Here is a 19,880-nt window from a genome sequence, read left to right on the forward strand (position 1 = left end):
CTTCTCCAGCTCATTATGCAGATGGGGAAACTGAGACAAGTTTAGTTCAGTGACTTGCCCAAGGTCATACAGCTAGCATGAATCTGAGGCTAGATTTGAACTCTGAAAGATGAGTCTTCCTGAATTCCAGATCAGTGCTCTGTGGCACCTCAACAATAGGAAGCTCCTATTTGCTAACACCATATAAAGGAGGCATTCTTTATTTGGGGATACCCTTAGCTTGTTCCAGGGCCATGAAGTGGGAGAATATTCAAATTAATGTGGTCTAGAAGAATTGGCTTATTTGTCTTCATTTACCCATCAAAAGGTAGGATGGCTGTAATTCTTTCCTCTTTTCTTCTTGAGCTTTCTTTCTGATTGATCAGATGATGATCATAAAGGGAAATTTTCAAGTGCTACTAAGGTAGTATCCCCTCAACTGATTGTTGTGAATCTGACCCAGGCCACAGGTGTCTGATACTCTCTTGTGTATACATTTTAAGCTTGGGAATTCCAACCTAGGACTTCGTCAATCCACCCTTGAGCTGACTCTTCAATTGGGAATCAGATACTATTTGTTTTTTAATAAGACAAATGACCAGATGTACCTTTGCACTGATTATAGATATTGAATGTGTTACCGTGTGAGATAAGTATGATCCCAGACCCTCCTCCTGAAATACCAAAGTCATTTAAAAGACTTTCAGATTTCTTATAGGCAATTGGAGTATATTGTAATACCCCTTTGGCTTCTGAAATGCCACCACAATTTTTCAGTCATTTATAAGCACCATTTTCCATGGTCTTTGGATTAGTCAGTATTAGTCTCTGAGCATGTATCTATTGGTCTGTTTGTCTATCTATCCATCTATTCTTTTAGGTCCAAACTTCCAACTAGCACCCTATCTCATCTGGACTATCTACTTGTTAGTCATTCAGTTTTTTTGGTTGTTTTTGTAAGGCAATAAAGTGACTTGCTCAAGGTCACACAGCTAGGTAATTATTAAGCATCTGAGGCCAAATTTGAATTCAGCTTGATTCCAGGGCTGGTGCTGTATCCATTGTGCCACTTAACTGCCCCCAGTCCTTCAATTTCCAAGAGGATCAATGATCTCATGGGTGATATCTTGACCTACAAGTAAATTGTATTTAAGTGAGACAGAGTTGTACTAAGTCTTTGAAGTTCATTGACAGGACAAAAGTCAAGAAAACTGGCACTGGCCTGGAATAAAGTACATGGCCTTGGCATCTTCAGTACCTGACCAAAGTTAAGTGTAATACAGTGCCTGCTTCATTGAAACAAATTGTTCTCATCTGCCCATTCCACTGAGGGAATTCTCCACCTGCTTGGGGTAGATGTCCCTTAACTCACCTATGGACTTGACTCCTGTTGGTCATCCTTAACTTGGTTTGACCTGTCTGCTGAGGTGGTTTAGCTGGGTGTCCTGCTGTGCATGCTTCCATTTCTTGGAGCCACAGGTGAATTGGGTGAAGCAGGTGGACACCAAAGGTCCTGAGAAGGGCTTGACTGCCCTCACACTGCAGGTGCTGGTTTCCTGAACACCTCCAAAATAAAACATGTACTCCACATAGGGCTGTGACCCCTCAATCTCCTGATCCTGAATCAAGTGCCCCATCTTTTAGGCCTATTCTGGAACTTTAGAGCACTTAAGTCTCTTACATTTGTCATGTGTGTTGAATGGGTTTTGTTGCTTATATCTAATGGACTTAGCTTAATACTGATAACCCATCTCTTCAACACTGGGGGAAGACTCTTTTTGATGAGACTAAGATGAAGTTGTTGAGTCTCTTATAAGTGGGATTTTTTTGTGTATGAATTGGACTAAATGGCCTCTGGAGTCTCTTTTAGATCACACCTATAATTCTGTGATGCTGTTATCCTATCTGCCTTTGGATTCTTGCTAGTTTCCCAGATCTAGTTCAGTTGCTGCCTCCAGGAACCTTTCTGACTTCCCCCCCCCCCCCGTAGTAGGTAATGATCCCATTCCTCGACCTCACAGAGCACTTGTTTTATATGTCTCCTGAATTTGTCATATATGACTTTGTCTGCCCCATTCCCCAAGTGAGTTGTAAGCCCCACGATAACACTTAGTAGGAAATTTGGTCATGTCAAAATTGAACCTACTTGCTCACATGCTGATGTGAGCTTTGTCACTTATGCCTAACCAAACCAAGGCCATTTTGGAGACTCTACCATCCAAGAAGGGAGGGGAAAGCATAATCTATGGATCTCACATCCTGGAAATCAATCTCTCTAGAAGTGGCTTGCTCAGCGTTACCAAATTCATTATTAAAAGTCAGTCAGAGGGGTGGCTAGGTGGCACAATGGGTAGAGCACGGGCCCTGGAGTCAGGAATACCTGAGTTCAAATCCAGCCTCAGACACTTAATGATTACCTAGCTGTGTGGCCTTGGACAAGCCACTTAACCCCATTTGCCTTGCAAAAAAAACCTGAAAAAAAAAGTCAGAGAGACACTATGTCTAATTTCCCTCTGCCATCTCTGTAATATGATAGGTTTTTCTTTATTTCAGTCGGTTCTGGTTTTTTTGCTGTCCACAACCCTGGCTACTCAGAAGATCCCTTTGACCTAGTTCCTTCCTTCCTGTCCTTCAGCCTTGTCTCAATTCCTGAGTATTCTCTTGGTTTTAATCTACTGCAGCATTCACTCATTACTGTTGTTGTTACTGTATTGTTTTTATCATTTTGGTTGACTCTTAATTAACTGACAAGAAATGAAGCACAGTCCTGGGACCATACCCCTTGTTGCATCTTGTTAACTTCTTTTATTTGGGCTTCCAGTCCCAAGAATAAAGTGAGTCAATTTCCTGGCTTCCTCAAAGAAGTTGATGGAAGGTTTGAGTATGTTTCTGACTCCTTTACAATCTGTTTTTGGGACTCCCAGAAATTGAAGTCATCTCTCTGGGCCCTAATTTCTCCCCTTTCTAAAATGGAATTGATGGCATATTACCTCACAATCTTCACAACAACCCTACAAAGTAGATGCTATTACTATTCCCATTTTATAGATATGGAAACTGAGGCAGGGGTAAAGTGACTTGTCCAAGGTCACACAGATAGTAAATGTCAAAGGCCATATTTGAACTCCAGTCCTCCTGACTCTGGATCCAGAGTTGTCTATATCTAACTACCATAGTCAGCAAAACTTACACAGTAGACAATTTAATTTTTAAAAAAGTTGGTAAGGCCTGTCATTGGTACTCTTATTGGGGTAAAAAATCAGAATTCTTTCACTGACTATTCAGAAAGGCCGCTCCTATCTTAGAAGGAAACTTGAGCCTAATTCTCAGAGATTCTTAGACCAGGCACCATATCACATTCATTTCTAGGATATGTGGGATGTTGTGTGTTGGGGGGGGGGAGGTGATATTGTATTGATTAATAAAATGAGTGGAAAGGGAAAGAGCTGGAAAATATCAGAAGTGGCATCTCTCGCCTGAAAATTTCCTAGTGAGATTCCTTTGAGAAATATGTCCAACCTGCCACATAGGCCTATTCTTCCAAGGAAATAAGCATGTAGTCTGGGTGAGCTAGGGCATATTCCTATTGACCACAGCTCTCATCCAATTGCCATCTGTCTATCAGACAGTCACCAAGTATTTTTAAAACAGCTTTTATTTGCCTAGCACATTACTTGGCCAATAATAGGTGCCTTCAAAGGGACAGCTACAAAGCCAAGAGTGACAGTTTCCACTGTCATGGAACTTAATATTCTAACAGCCCATTGGAATTTCTGTTCTGTCATTAGCAAAATACCCTTTGTATTCTTGTATTTCTTTTAGCTGTTTGATTGAATGTTGCCTTTCTAAGAACTATATTCTTACAACCCTATCTGGCACTGCCCATTCTGTGCCTTACTTTCTCAATGGTCCTCCAAAATCTCTTATTTTTCTTTTGCAACACCTCCATATTTAAAGTTTGTCACTCTCATAAATCACAACATTCAGATTTTCAGTGACATGCCCAGAATCCAAGTCCTCCTGACTCCAGGGCTAGGGATCTATCTACTGTTCCTGGCCCTCTGAAGTCATTTTTTTTCCCCCCTGAGGACCTTCTTTGTTCATATCACCCCTGTTCATCAATGCTCTGTTGTCTAGCAAAGAAAATAAATTTCATAATCTTGCACGTGTAAGATTGAGATTATAGAATTAGCTCTAGAGTGACCTCAGAGGCTTTCTGGTCTGATTTCTTCTTTTTTTTGGAAAAAATATGATGAATCAGACTTAAAGAGTGACTTGTCAAAAGCTTTGAGCAGATTTTAAATGGTGGGTGGAAAGGGAGCAGAAAGGGGGAAGGGAAGACAATGATGAAGAATTAGAGAGGAATGCAGCTTTGTGAAAAGGAAGAGATGCCTGCCTGGGCACTCTCCTTAAATGGAGAGGTTAGTAGGAGCTCTCCAATTAGAGGAAAGGGACCCAGGGTCTTGAGATGTCAGTTATAGGATTGAAATGTTCTTCCTAGATAAAGAGATTTTTGAGAAATATGGAGAAATTGAGCTTCATAATAAATCTACTATAAAGTTCTTATTTTGGTATAATTAGACTGGATTGCTACAGAATTCCTTATCACCTTTTCAGATTCAGTAGGTTCCCATGCATGCTGCATTGGCTTTCACTTCCATTTATCTGCTATAGTTCCACCACCACCCCTCCCCAACTTGGGTGCCATTTCCTTCTTGAAATCTTTCTCTCAGCCTTTTTGCTCACCTTGAAGTAAGCTTTTCCTCCTAGCACCTTGGCCAGATTTCTTTGCGCTTTTCAAATTTTGCTTCGCATCTTAACTGTACATTTATATCAGAGATGCTAGGTTGCTTAAAAGTAGTGACTGTAGGGGATAGCTAGGTGGCAGAGTGGATAAAGCACTGGCCCTGGAGTCAGGAGTACCTGAGTTCAAATCTGGCCTCAGACACTTAATAATTCCCTAGCTGTGTGGCCTTGGGCAAGCTAGTTAACCCCATTGCCTTGCAAAAATGTTAAAAAAAAAAAAAAAGAGTATTGACTGTGTCTAGGATTGGTGGAATTTTGTCAGTATATATATATATATATATATATATATATATATATATATATATATATATATATATATATATATAATCTCCAGTCCCATTTAGAGCAAATTTGGTGCTCTGATAAAGCCGATTCACCTTTCATGTTTAAGGGGTTGGTTCATTGGGGTCAGGTTCTTTTGTAGTTTTAACTCTCATTCAGCTTCTCTTTTTATTATTGATATCTTGAGCCATGTTGTTCATCATGTTTGAAGGTTCTGCTTCCAATCCACTTTCAGTAGAACATCTATATAAATTCTAACATTTCTGGGTAAAAATCCAGGTTTGGGATCCACATATGTGCTGTTTGGTATACTGTACTGACCATATAACTAACTCTTCCTGCTCATTTACTTCCCCACAAAATTGCTACTTAATTGGCTGTTGATGAACCATTTTGACCACAAACTTAGTCCTTGTCTTTTTGTGATATGCCTTTACCCATTAATAGCTGCTAAATGGATTGGAAAAACAGCTACCACAATTGATAGGTCTGGCTTTGGCTGTCCATGTCATTTTTCTTCTCTCATCAAGGATGGACTTACAGAACTCAAATAATAAATTATTTTTCTAGTTTAAATATGAGAATCAGTGTTCCCGGCTTTGTCCCCTAAGATTTACTAAATAGCCTGTTTTTGTTCTGATCGTTCTTTACTGGAGTCATTCCCCTCTCTCCCCTGCCCCCTATCCTTGGCTAATAATAATTTGCTTTATTGCTGGCAAATCACTTAACCTTCCAACCATTCTATAAAACAAGAAGTAGAAATTGTCATTCTCATTATTAATTAATAAGTAATTTTAGTGAGACCCAGAAAAAGTTAAGTAACTTGCCTAATCACAGATCAGCATTGCCATCCATAAAAGACTAGTAGCTCCCATCTCCTTCTGAGTCCGATAATTGTTCCTGTAACACCAATTCAACCAAGTCTGTAACCCTGATCTGATGGAGGACTGCCCATGGATTGCAGGAATCCACTTCTCTCCAAATCTCATTGTACATTTTATTCTGCCATTTTTCCTAACCACCATTTTTTGTTTGGGAGTGGGATAGAACACAGAGAATTTCTAGTGCTTGTTAACTTGATTATACTAGATCTTATTTACTATATTCAGAGAAGGGGAATTTTGATTCCTTGTTCTTGTTGATGTTACTTTACTTGGCAAAAAATTGATTGTTAGACTTTGTCTCCCTCTGCTTAGCCTTTAGTTTGGCCAAATGATTTTTCAGAGTGCTTATATTTTCCTTCCTTTTTTTTGTATTTTTTCTTGAATGCAGCTTCTGAGAAAAGATTCCCATCTCCCAGGAAGCAGACTTGCAGGTGTTAGAAAAGGAATCACTCATTGCTTCTAAGGGTGGAGGACACGGGTAAGCATACACTAGATAAAAATTATTATAGATCATTATTGGTTCATGGTAAAATTCATGTGGGCTTTCTTCTAATAGAAATGAAGTTACAAATTTGATGCAAAAAGTATGGGATTGAGAATCAGAAGACTCTTACTACAGGTGTGACTGATTTAAAAAAAAAATCCCTTCTCCATGGGTTTTAGTATCTTCTTTTTCTATCTAGGAAGGAAGGGATGGAGGAAGAGTAAATTATCTCCAAGATGCTTTTTAGCTCTAAATTTTGAATCTTGAGAAAAACTTAATGAGTTCTTTAAACTGTTCTTACAGTGTTTTCCAATGTTATTAAAACTGAAATGAACACTTTAAAAAATTGGAGCCAGCAAGGTGTTCACCAAAGAGAAAGTTAGATCAGAATAACCTAATTTTCCTAATTTATAGGAATATAAAACTCATTGAAGAGAATGCTACTGACCTAGTGTATCTTTAACTTCAGAAGATATTCTAACAGAATGCCATGATAAAAGACACTCGTTATGAAGTGGATGGAGAGAAGAAACCAAGGTACTAGCAGACAAATGTATTGGTAACCAGTCAGGGACTAATGGATCAGCAATGTCAGCCTGGAATTCTATCTTGAATGGTTCCTCTTTGACACTTATTTACATTGTGCTTTTATACATCATATAAAGGATGAAAAGATTTATAAATCAAATTCTTGCATGACGTAACTCCAAGAATATTCATTTGACTGGGTTTAAAAAAGGTCTATGACAATATGCTGAAGAAATTTAAAAGACGATCAGTGTTAAATTATAGAACTACAAAGGGACTTTGAGATAATTGAATCTAAGTCCCTGATTTTCTTTATGCATAAAGCAAAACCCATGGGAATATCTTGATGAAAGTACAGAACCATGAAGGTTAGATCCCATTTAAGAGTCTTGTCTTCCCTTTTGAGTACTTGTTAAAAGAGACATTGCCAACCAGAGCTTGTACAGAGGAGAACAACTAGGGACAAGAAGAGGACACAAGAAGAACCCTTGAAGTTCCCAGGGAGGATGACTTATAGTGAACATGATAGCTGTATTGAAATCTTTGGAAGGTGTTCATGTGTTTATGAAACTAAACACTGATGGTCTTCTGATGTTCTGGCCTATAAAAATGAAACAGATTCTACCTTCAAGGAGTGGGATTCTGTTCTCCTAGGGAGGTTACAACATGCACAAAGACTAGTGTAAAAACAATTTCTGGAAGGGGGAGAGCACAACATCTTCAGGAAAGAGAAGAGGTTTCACTTAAGAGATGGTGCCTTCTAACAAGTTAGGCGGGGATAAGGAGGAGTTGTGTCCCAGGCCTGGGGGTTGGCTAGTGGATCCAGAAACACAGATATGAGTAGTGGATGCCACCTTCAAGCTCTTCACGTGAGCTACAGCCAGTTTGGCTTGAACCCTGTGTGTAAAGGAGAAGAACTTGAAATGTGTCAGAAAAGTGATGAGAAACAAGAAGTCTTTGAACTCTAGGCTTAGGAGTCAGTAATTTTTCCTTGAAGCAGGGAAGAGCCACTGAGAAATTTTGAGCAAAGGTGAGTAGTGTGTTCTAGATCATGATCAGGAATATTAGTTTGGCAGCCATAAAGGGATGGATTAGAGGGTTGTGAAACCACAATAGGAGAGACTCTTTAGTTGACTGTTAAAATAACCCAGCATGAAAGGAAATTTGGGAATCTGAATTAGGGTTGTGGTTCTGTTAGAGAAGAGTGGGTGAGATACTATAAAAGCTGACCCTACAAAACTTGGCAAATGATTTTATACTAGGGATAGTGAAGATTCATGGATGACAAATCTGGAACACAGTCCTTGACACATAGTAGGCACTTACTAAATGTTTATTGATTTGAAGAGCGGGTAGACTTGGAAGAGGGTAATGAGTTTTAGGAGAAATAGTTCTTTTTTGGGGGGACATGCCAAGTTTGATAATATCAACAAGACATCTATGTAGAAAAGTCCAGTAGGAAACTGATTTAGGACTGGAGTTGAGAAGAGAGATTAGAATAGGATAGGTAGTTAGATAGATAGTGCCATTTAAATATATAGTCTCTGTAAAGGGGGTTTTCCTTATGGCCTCCAAAATATTGGACTCTTACCAGAGAGTCTCTGCCTAGCTGCACATAATATCAGCTTCTTCCTGGCCCTAGAACATATTCTCCATATTCTCAGTCACTCTGACACAAATAGATAGATATAGCTATATAGAGATATAGATATGAAAGTCATTTATTTGTATATAAATAATTGAATCCATGAGAGCTATCTAATGAAAGACTAAATGTAAAAGAGGGGCAGAGGAAGAGTTAGAATGATAAACAATTGTTGATTAATTGTCTAGGGCTAGGGAAGAGTGTGTGGGGAGGATATTGGAGGGAGAGTTTTTTTTATCTTAGAAGACTTCAAGCAGAGAGTTTGCCCACCATAAATAAGGGAAGAATCAGTGGGCAAGGGCTTCCCTGCTACCAGGTCCTGTATTATCTGAGTCCAGAATCAGTTTGGGTAGCTGAGTCAGCTAGTCTACTTGAGATGTAGAGGTGCTTACTAGATAAAATACTTCCCAGGCACCTGGATCAGGGAATAATTGCTTGACCACCTCATAGAAGAAAAACTATATCTTTATAGTCTACTTGGCTCCAGAGCAAAAAGTATTGATATCAAGGGGTTATAAAAAGGATGGCAGTATTTCAATTTGTTTATAAGGAAGTGATTGTCAGGTAATGGACTGACTGCTGCCTTTTCATTAGAAGAGTAGGACAGATGGACTTCCAGTGGGATGTGTCGGGAGCTTCAAAAACATCCATTCGTGTCAAAACTTGCACTTCATTTCCTCCACCCTTTTCCTAGATGGTGATTATTGGAGTCTCAGAGTGTGCCATTTAAATATACAGTCTCTGTAAAGGGGGCTTTCCATATGACCTCCAAAATATTGGACTCTAACCAGACAGATGGTCTCTGCCCAGTTACACAGAAAATCAGCTTCTTCCTGGCCCTAGAACATATACTCCATATTCTCAGTCATTCTGACACAGAATTAATCTGAGAATTATTCACAGTTGTTTGATACCCATCCTCCATCCTCACTCTCCTGATAACAATGAGAACTGGGGATGAGAGGTTTTTGCACCCAGAGACCTATTTTCCCTCAAATATCTTCACTCTCTGGTTTGCAATTCCCATTCTAAGGGACCCCGGCCACTGACTTGAGCTTCCTTCTGTACTCCTTGCTCTTTCACCAACATACCCATGGCCTGGGACTTTTTCATCATCCCACCAATTCCTGGACATGGTGTCACCTTGCCATTTTTTTATAGCCCTATTATTTAATCTGCATCAGGATGATGAATGCAGCCTTGTCTCTGTATTAATTTAATCTCTTTGTAAACACAAATCTATTTGTAATTTCTAAATCACAGTTTGCTGCAAGAAGATTAATGATTAATTACTATTACCTTCCTTTCGTCTAGGAGGTTGCCAGTCAATTAAATGAAGGTTTTCATATATGCTAGGAACTATGCTTAATGGTGGGATTATAGAAATAGATTCTGTCACTAAGAAGCTCACCCCCAGATGGTGGGGAGAGTACCTTGAAAGCAACTCTGGACCCAGAAGATGTGGCTAAATGGGAAGGCATCAACTAGCAATGGAGATACCTGGAAAGATCTCTTATAGATGGAAGGAAGGTTGACTTGGAGCTGAGTCTTGCAGGAAACTGGGGTGAGGGGCAGAAAGGTGAGTAGGGAAAGCATTCCACTGGGGAGTGTTCTTTGTCAGGGTAACTAGATTGTTAGTCTCTGTGAAGGAGAGGAAGATGCAAGACTGGTAATAGGGCCAAGCTTGATCCAAAAAAATAGAAAACCTAAGTAAAAAAATGCTAGCACTTAGTAGACACTTAATAAAAGTTAGATTCACCTGTCTACCACTGTCCATGGGAAAATGCAGGGACTTGCTGAGAATTCCCATCAAAGGCATTGCAGTTTTAAGATGCTATAGACTAGTATCTAGGTGGCACAGTGGATAGAACACTAGGGCTAGCAGTAGGAAGACCTGAGTATAAGTCAAGTCTCAGATCAAGCTGTGTGACCCTAGGCAAGACACTCAGCCCTGAGTTTCCTCATCTGTAAAATGAGTTGGAGAAGGAAATGCAAATTGCTCCAGTATCTTTGCCAAGAAAACCTTAAATGGGGTCATGAAGAGTTGGACACAACTGAAATGACTGAGTAAAAATAGAAAAAAAATAATATATAGTAGATGCCTAATAAATGCCTATGTCCTAGGCACTGTGATTAGGGTTAGGGATAGAAAGGCAAGGTAGTCTCTGTTCCTCATTTAAGTAATGGAGAAAACATGCAAACTACTGAATAATTTGGAAATAACTAATGGAGGGAGAGCACTAGAGTGAAGAGGGATCAGGAAAAGTTCCTGGTAGAAGTTGGACTATTTGCTGGGATTTGAAAGAAACCAGGAGTTGGAGATGGGCAGGAAGAGAATTCTAACCATGAAAGACAACTGTTGAACCTACTCAGAGTTAGAAAACAAGATGTCTTGTATGAGGAGCTGCTAAAGGATCATAGGAGTTGGTCTTATAGAGCAGGGATATCAGATCCACAGCAGGTTGCCTGCAGAGGTTCCAAGTATAGTCCAAGCCAGATTAAACCATAAGAAAACTGTATGCAGAAGTGTTTAATAAAATAGGCAAATGTACAATACAAAATAACATTAATCTCTGGTTTTCTAAGTCAGTGAACCAGCATCAGGGATGTGTTTCTATTTGAGTTTGGCATACTATGTAGAGTATATGGAATATGAGATGAGATGTAAGAAGATTGGAAAGTGACAGACCACCCGAAAGTTTTTAAATGACAAACAGAGGCTTACCAATTACCTCTGAAGGTAATTGGAAGCCACTGGAGTTTATGAAGTGGGGAGTGACAGGATCAGATGTTTAAGTCATTAGAAAGAACACTTTGACAGCTCAGTAAAAGTTGGACCAGAATGAGAAGAGACTTGAGATAGGCAGACCAACCATATGCAATTTTAGTAGAGGTAATAAGGACCTGCATCAAAGGATGAAGTGTCTGAGGATTTTTGTTGTCATCATTCAGTTGTGTAATGGACTCTTTGAGTCCACTTTTGGGGTTTTCCTGGCAAAGGTTTATCATTTTCCTTCTCAGGTCATTTTACAAATGAGGAAAACCAAGGCAGACAAGGTTAAGTGACTTGCCCAGGATCACACAGCTTGCATGTAAGAGAATAAGGCCAGATTTGAACTCGAGAAGAATCTTTCTGACTCTAGATCTGATATCCTATCTGTCTTCTGTATCACCTAGCTGCCTCTAGCTGTCAGAGGATACAAAGGGTATGAGACATGTTACAAAGGTAAAAATCATAAAACTTTGGCAACAGATTGTTGTGAGAAAATAGGACAGAGATGACACCTAGATTTTCAAGACAGCACAGTGTTAACGGTAACTTCAACAATAAAAGTGATATTAGGAAGAGGGGGATATTAGGAAGAGGGGGAAGCATTTTATTATTTTTTTAGTTTTTTTTTTTTGCAAGGCAAATGGGATTAAGTGGCTTGTAGGTAATTATTATGTGTCTAAGGCCAGATTTGAACTCTGGTACTCCTGACTCCAAGGCCAGTGCTCTAGCCACTCTGGGGAAGCATTTTAAAGGAAAGATAATGAATCTAGTTTAGGATTTGTTGAATTTAAGATGTCTATTGGAAATACTCTATTGGTAGTTGGAGATAGGAGACTAGAGGTCAGCAGAGAAGTGATAACTCCAGCTGAATGAAGACTGGACTGGAATGAGAAGAGACTTGGGATAGACCAACCAGTAAGTTACTGTAATAGAGGTAAGGGCTGAAAAACTAGATTTTGAGAATCACCCACATAGAGGTGATAACCAAAATAGGAGCTGATATCAAATGAGTAATAAAGGGAGAGTGGTGTGGAGGGAGAGAATTAAGAGAATACTGTCATGAAAACCTAGAGAGAAGGTAATGTTAAGCAGAAGAGGGTGATCTCACAGTCTCAAAGGCTGCAAAGAAGCCAGGGAAGAAGAGAATTGAGAGAGAAGAAACAAAAAGAGCACTTTGGGTTGATTGATGAGGTTGGAATCCATATTGTAAGAAGAGATTAAGAGGAAAGGAAGCAAGACACATAGCTATTTTAGAGGACTTTTTAAGGACTGTCATGTCAAAGGGGATAAAAGTTTATTAAGAACTAGATGGATCAGTCAAATAAAGGTATTTTGAGAATGGAGTAGATGGTAGGCATCAAGGAAGCAGCCATTAAGCAGGAAGAGATTGAAGATTAGTGAAGGTGGGATGATAGATTGGTCTGTCTGCCAGAATGGGATCCTTTGTACATGGGGAAGGAGAAGGGATGTGCCATTTTGAGTAAGTGAAGGAAGAAATAGTGATAGAAGGCATCCAGGTAATAGGGAAAGTGACCTGAACCAGGAACCCTGTGATTTCTAGGGTCTACCACTGACTTGGCATTTATTCTTGTTCAGATAATTTCTCTGTGACATGACTGGGTATTTAATGTTTTTAAATTCGATGAGATGTAAATTTTTTTTACCAATTAGTATAAATACAAACTATTATTATCATTTGGTTTTTATCCTCTGTCCCTTCCACTATCAAATTTTCTTTCCCCATTAATCATGATCTCTTTCTCTTTTGCCTTTCCTAATTTAATTAGGAAACCTTAGCTTCATACTATGGAATTACTTCCCTTTGCCAAAAAATTTTCTTTGATTATTCTGTGTTTCAAGTTATCATCTCCTTTCCTTTACTACCAGACTTCAAGTAGGAATACTTTACCCCTCATTTCTCCTATTTCCTTAATGTCCTTCATGTCTGACTTTCCACCTCACAAGTACTGAAAGAGTTTCTTTCCTGTAAAATAATCCACTTGTCTTTTTTACTAACCTCATCATACTTAACCTCACCACAAAGTGTTCTTTTTTCTATCTGTATTGTTATCAACATTAGTACTGAATAGCTATGTTTTGCAATAGGAGATAACATTAGGACTTCCATTTGGTTAATTGGACAGAGAGTGAATACCATGACAAGAGAATATTAACAGATTCTGCTTTTATAAGCACATTTCAGTCTTTATTAATTTTGTATTTGCTCTTAATGGCCAACATCACTAGAAAATCTCTTTAATGTTATTTCATTTTTTCAATAACTTCCAAAGATAGTTTTCAGCATTCATTTTTGTAAACTTTTGAGATCCATATTCTTCTACCTTTCCATGACAGTAAGTTATCTGATATAGGTTAAATATCACACTGCATTCTTAAACAGTTTCTCTACTTCTCTGACATAGGTATTCACATAAGATTTTACATTGCCTATTTTTGTAATCTCATCTGTTCCCAAAGTTTCAATCATTCTCTCTGTTATCATTATTGATAACTTTTCCCTGGCACCACTCCTGTAATGTCCAATTTACTTCTAGAGTTCCACTTTGATGTGAACTGAATCTGTTGTATCCAAGACAGAGTTTATTATCTTCTCCTCAAGAATATATCTCATCTTCTGAATTTCTCCATTTACCACTAACCCTCAGCATTCTAAGCTTGTAACCTTGGATTCATCTTTGATTATTAATTCACTCACTCTTCATGGATCCCTTCCCTTTTCCCAATTTCAAAACCCTGTTAGGATGTTTTGCATCCAGTGTGCTACACCATTTCCACCACAATCACGCTTGCTTTGGCCTTCATCTCTTTTCACCTAAAATGTTATACTTTTTTTTTCCTTGTTGCAAGGCAATGGGGTCGTGATTTGCCCAAAGTCACAGGTAATTAAGTGTCTGAGGCCAAATTTGAACTCAGGTCCTCCTGAGTCCAGGGCATGTGTTCTATCCACTATGCCATCTAGTTGCTCCAGTAGTAGACTTAATTAGGCCAATTCATCTTCTCTTATTCCACATGTTCCTTCTCCAATCCATCCTCTGCTCAAATACTACACAAAACCATTTCTAAAAAACCACTACAGTCATGTCATCTCCTAGATTTTTGTTGCTCATGATCCATCTCCAACTTATTTCTCCAGGATGACTATTCTTCATTACCTACTGTATATTCTTGCCAAACTGGCTTTACTCTGCACCTCCATCTTGCTTATCTGTTCACCATTCCTTTGCTCACTTTTTTCCATCTCTGGTCCCTATTTTTATTTACTCAGGCCCTACCCAGATGCCACTTCTTCCAAGAAACTTTTTTTCACACTCTCCCCCTCCCTATCTCCCCATTGCTTAGAATGTCAGCTTTTCCTCTTCACATCCCTAGAACACTTTCTTCACATCTCTCCTTGGTGCTTTTCTTGCCCTCCCTTCTATATTTGTATATTTTTTATCTCTTTCCATCTTCATTAATTTGTTTGTTCCCTAGAGAGCAGGACCCATGTTCCTTCTATCTTTACATCCCTAGCACAATGCCTTGCCCATAGTACAATAATAAATGTATGCTGAGTTGTTGAACTGAATGAATAAAATCCTCCCACAAAGTGATTTAACCTTCTATTTTTGTTTGTTTGTGTGTATTTTCATCCATGAGCAGAAATCCCCGATCAATTCCTGGCCTGGTTTTCCCGGATGGAACAAGAGGAAGAACTGGGTGTGTCTGAACTCCAAGACTCGGGGGACAGGGGGATGGGCTCAGATATCGAGGACTCGGAGGAGAGGGGGATGGGTTCAGACCTGCAGTACATGGATGAGAGAGAGGACGACTCGCAGGAGAGGGAGGTGGGCTCGGACCTGCTGGACGAGAAATACAGAGAGGAGGACTCAGAGGAGAGGGAGATGGTGACAGACATCTACACAGGTGAGGAGTGCATTCTATGTAAAGCTGGAATTTCCGTGGAAGCTGCCCTGAGTACATTCAGTTCTAACTCCTCTAGTATTGTAACCAGCAGTTGCATTAGGTGTTGAATGAGGCCTCTGGGGGAGACTGAGGCAATATGGGCTACAGTACCACCAACATGCTGTGGAGACCCAGCTTGGCATCTCCTTCCGTAACACCTGGATCCTGCAGTTTCCTAGCCCTTTCCAGTGTCGGGCCGAGAGTGGATCCCTATCCTCAATCCAGACCTGATTGAGGTGATGCCGGTAGGTATGGGGGAAGAGGCTTAAGTGGAAGGAAGTTATGACTGCTTCCTAGATGGAAGGGGGTACGCTTTGCCTTAGTCTTCCTATGTTTGTGTCTTGGAACACTGGCTGGCTTCATTCCACCTCCTGGATTCCCAGGGTATGGAAGTTACCGAGAAACCTCGTGGCTGGGATATTAAGATGATGTTCTTTCCTCTAACACATCCCTAGCCTCTTCTTCCAACCCTTCAATGCAGAGAGGCATGCAGCTTTTTTCTAACTGAGCAGCCTTGGGCTTAATTCTTGTAATACCTTCTGCTTGGGAATAAGAAGCAAGAAACTGGAAGAAATCTGGCCTGGATCTTTAACCTGGGCCTTTAGCTTTGCTCTTTTCTCTTCACTTTCTAGCTCTGTTCTTCCCCCACAGATGAAGCATTTTGCAAAATATGCTTCACAGCTGTTTTTGGTTTTGTAATGGTTCAGTTCAATATGGGAAGGAGACAGTGACCTGGGGTAAAGTTGGTCTGTCCCCTGATCATGCTTGCCAACAAACTCATTTCTCTCCTTTTCCCCTATCTTTGTGGGTGAAGAATTAGAGGCACAAAATGGTGAAGTGATTTCCCAAAGGTCACCCAGTATATGAATGGCCAAAGACCTGAGCCGAGATTTTTTGACTTTTCAATTCCAACTATTTCCAACTAATTGCATTTTTTTCATTTCTTCTTTATTTTAGCCAACTAATTGTATTTTGCAAAGTGCTCAGTACTTCCTATTGCTTATTCCTCTGTTAGAGCAATGGGTGGGATAACTGTATTATCTGATTCTCAGTGTTGGGACTACCTTGGAAAGATGTGGAGAGGCTTTTTGAATAGTCACTCCTGGAACTCCCTCTCTACAACTCCTCCAAGAGGCCAAAAGGGGAAAATAGGAGTTGAATCTCCTCTAGTTCTCATGGAGATAGCAGGAAGTCGAATGGATGGGACAGAGTAGTCTTGCAGCGTCAAGGCCTTTCCTTGGGTCTCATAGGCCCATGATGGGAGTTGTCTTCCTCTGGCCCTTCTTCAGTAGGATTTGCTGGGAGATTGAGGTTGATAATAGCGCTTTGGAGACAGGATTGAAATGGTCCATGATTGCAGTAGAGCACCCTAGTCTGAGATTGTGTGATCTTTCTCCCAAGTACAGTGTCCTAGCTTCTTTTCCCATGTAACCTTGGATAATCTTTTTAGTAGAAACTCAAATGGCATCTTCCACTCTATGCATTTAAATTTTTTTTTCAAAGCAATGGGGAGCCCGAGGCCACACAGCTAAGTTATTTTTTTTTTCTGCAAGGCAGTGGGGTTATGGCTTTCCCAAGGCCACATGGCTAGGCCATTATTACTGTCTGAGGCCGGATTTGAGCTCAGGTCCTCCTGACTCTGGGGCCGGTGCTCCATCCACTGTGCCACCCAGCTGCCCCCATCAAATGACCATTTAGATGTGTCATATTGGGGCTCCTTATTTTCCATTCATTTTTGAGTGCCTGCAAGGCAGTGGGGTTACGGCTTGCCCGGGGCCAGTGGGCTAGGTCACCCTTAAGCATCTGAGGCCGGATTTGAGCTCAGGTCCTCCTGACTCCGGGGCTGGTGCTCCATCCCCGGTGCCACCCAGCCGCCCCCATCAAATGACCATTTAGATGCGGCATATCGGGGCTCCTTATCTTTCACTCATTTTTTTTAGTGCCTGCAAGGCAGTGGGGTTACGGCTTGTCTGGGGCCACTGGGCTAGGTCACCCTTAAGCATCTGAGGCCAGATTTGAGCTCAGGTCCTCCTGCCTCCAGGGCCAGTGCTCCATCCACTGTGCCACCCAGCCGCCCCCATCAAATGACCATTTAGATGCGGCATATCGGGGCTCCTTATCTTTCACTCATTTTGTAGTGCCTGCGGGGCAGTGGGGCTGGCTTGCCGGGCCCACACGGCTAGGTCACCGTCAAGCGTCTGGGGCCGGGGCGGCCCCGTGTGTCTGCAGGTGCCCGCGTGGCTCCGCTTGGCTCGGCCAGCAGCCCCCCACGCGAGGCCCACCCACCCCACCCGCCTCTTTCGTTGTCCCCCCACAGGTGCCCGGCTGCTGGGCGAGGAGGCGGAGGCGGCCCAGGCCGGCGCGTTCGCGGGCGGCCCGGCCCCGAGCCCCGCGGGCCGGCCCCGGCCTGCGCCCTGGAGGCGGCGCCTGGCGCCCGGCCGCCGGCCCCTGGAGGGTGCCCCCGCGCCGCACCCCGCGGCGGCGGGCCCGGCCGGGCTGGCCTGGGCGGCCGGCCTCCTGGAGGCGCCCACCATCTGCTCCGACTGCGGCCAGAGCTTCGGCGCCGGCCCGGCCTTCCTGCGGCACCAGCGCGCGCACCGGCTGGCCCTGGCGGCGGCGGCGGCCGGCGTGCGGCCCTACGGCTTCGGCCCCGAGCGCGGCGGCCCGGCGGCGGCGGCGGCGGCGGCGGCGGGGGGCCCCGGCTCGGCGCCGGCCCGCGCCCCGGCCGACAAGCCCTACCGCTGCGCCGAGTGCGGCAAGGCCTTCAGCCGCAACGCCTACCTGAGCAACCACCTGCGGCTGCACGCGGGCGAGCGCCCGCACGCCTGCGCCGACTGCGGCAAGAGCTTCAGCTGGCGCGCCGACCTGCTGAAGCACCGGCGCCTGCACACGGGCGAGAAGCCGTACGCCTGCCCCGACTGCGGCGAGGCCTTCAGCCTCAGCTCGCGCCTGCTGAGCCACCGGCGCGCGCACGGCGGCGCGGGCGCGCCGCGGCCCTTCGCCTGCCCCGAGTGCGGCAAGGCCTTCCTGCGCCGCTCGCACCTGGCCAACCACCGGCGCGTGCACACGGGCGAGAAGCCGCACGGCTGCGCCGACTGCGGCAAGCGCTTCAGCTGGCGCTCCGACCTGGTGAAGCACCGGCGCGTGCACACGGGCGAGAAGCCCTACATGTGCTCCGAGTGCGGCGAGACCTTCAGCGTCAGCTCGCACCTCTTCACGCACAAGCGCACGCACTCGGGCGAGCGGCCCTACGTGTGCGGCGAGTGCGGCAAGGGCTTCGGCCGCAACTCGCACCTGGTCAACCACCTGCGCGTGCACACGGGCGAGAAGCCCTTCGGCTGCGCGCAGTGCGGGAAGCGCTTCGGGGACTTCTCCACGCTCACGCAGCACCAGCGCACCCACACGGGCGAGAAGCCGTACGCCTGCGCCGAGTGCGGCAAGAGCTTCATCCAGAGCTCGCACCTGATCCGCCACCGCCGCATCCACACGGGCGACAAGCCGCACAAGTGCGCCGCCTGCGGCAAGGGCTTCCGCTACAAGACGCACCTGGCGCAGCACCAGAAGCTGCACCTGTGCTAGGCGCGCGCGGCCCGGGCGCGGCGCTGCTTCCGACTGCGTGCCGGGCCCCGGGCGCCGCGGCGGCTCCGGGCGCCGGGGCTCCGCCCGCTGCGCCGCCCGCGCCCTTCACTTTGCAAAGGAGACCACGACATGCACGGGAACTGGACCCGAACGAGAGGCCGCGCTGTGCCGAGTCACTGCCCTCACGCGCTCTCTTTTTTTAAAGATTTTTTTTTACAAGGCAGTGGGGTTAGGTGACTTCGCCCAAGGCCACACAGCTAGGTCATTATGAAGCGTCTGAGACCGGATTTGAGCCCGGGTCTTCCTGACTCCAGGCCTCCATTGCACCATCTAAGAATATTTTTTATTTAATTTTATCCTTTTAGGTTTTTGCAAGGCAATGGGGTTAAGTGGCTTGCCCAAGGCCACACAGCTAGGTCATTATGAAGCGTCTGAGACCGGATTTGAACCCGGGTCCTCCTGACTCCAGGCCTCCATTGCACCATCTAAGAATTTTTTTATTTGATTTTATTTTTTTTAGGTTTTTGCAAGGCAGTGGGGTTAGGTGACTTCACCCAAGGCCACACAGCTAGGTCATTATGAAGCACCTGAGGCTGCATTTGAACTCAGACACTCCTGACTCCAGGCCTCCATTGCACCATCTAAGAATTTTTATTTGATTTTATTTTTTTTAGGTTTTTGCAAGGCAATGGGGTTAAGTGGCTTGCCCAAGGCCACACAGCTAGGTCATTATTGTCTGAGTTCGGATTTGAACCCAGGTACTCCTGACTCCAGGCCTCCACCACACCATCTAAGAATTTTCTATTTGATTTTATTTTCTTAGGTTTTTGCAAGGCAATTGGGGTTAAGTGGCTTCACCCAAGGCCACACACCTAGGTCATTATTAAGTGTCTGAGACCAGATTTGAACCCTGGTCCTCCTGACTCCAGGCCTCCACCACACCATCTAAGAATTTTT

The 19,880-nt window shown here is 43.4% G+C and overlaps 1 protein-coding gene across 2 annotated transcripts in view; it reads left to right on the plus strand.

Annotated features, from left to right (window-relative positions):
• Nucleotides 1–18,923, plus strand: part of ZNF697 (zinc finger protein 697) — a 37,601-nt gene extending 18,678 nt beyond the window's left edge. For both annotated transcript variants that reach the window (XM_074188576.1, XM_074188577.1), the window contains exons 2-4: nucleotides 6,340–6,429; nucleotides 15,042–15,305; nucleotides 17,662–18,923. In XM_074188576.1, the coding sequence (XP_074044677.1) occupies nucleotides 15,077–15,305; nucleotides 17,662–18,923 (1,491 nt within the window). In that variant the 5' untranslated portion in view covers nucleotides 6,340–6,429; nucleotides 15,042–15,076. The remainder of the gene's footprint in view (nucleotides 1–6,339; nucleotides 6,430–15,041; nucleotides 15,306–17,661) is intronic.
• The last annotated feature ends 957 nt before the right edge of the window (nucleotides 18,924–19,880 follow it).

Source organism: Macrotis lagotis, chromosome 5 (genome assembly GCF_037893015.1).
Source record: "Macrotis lagotis isolate mMagLag1 chromosome 5, bilby.v1.9.chrom.fasta, whole genome shotgun sequence".
In the NCBI taxonomy this organism is placed as follows: domain Eukaryota; kingdom Metazoa; phylum Chordata; class Mammalia; order Peramelemorphia; family Peramelidae; genus Macrotis; species Macrotis lagotis.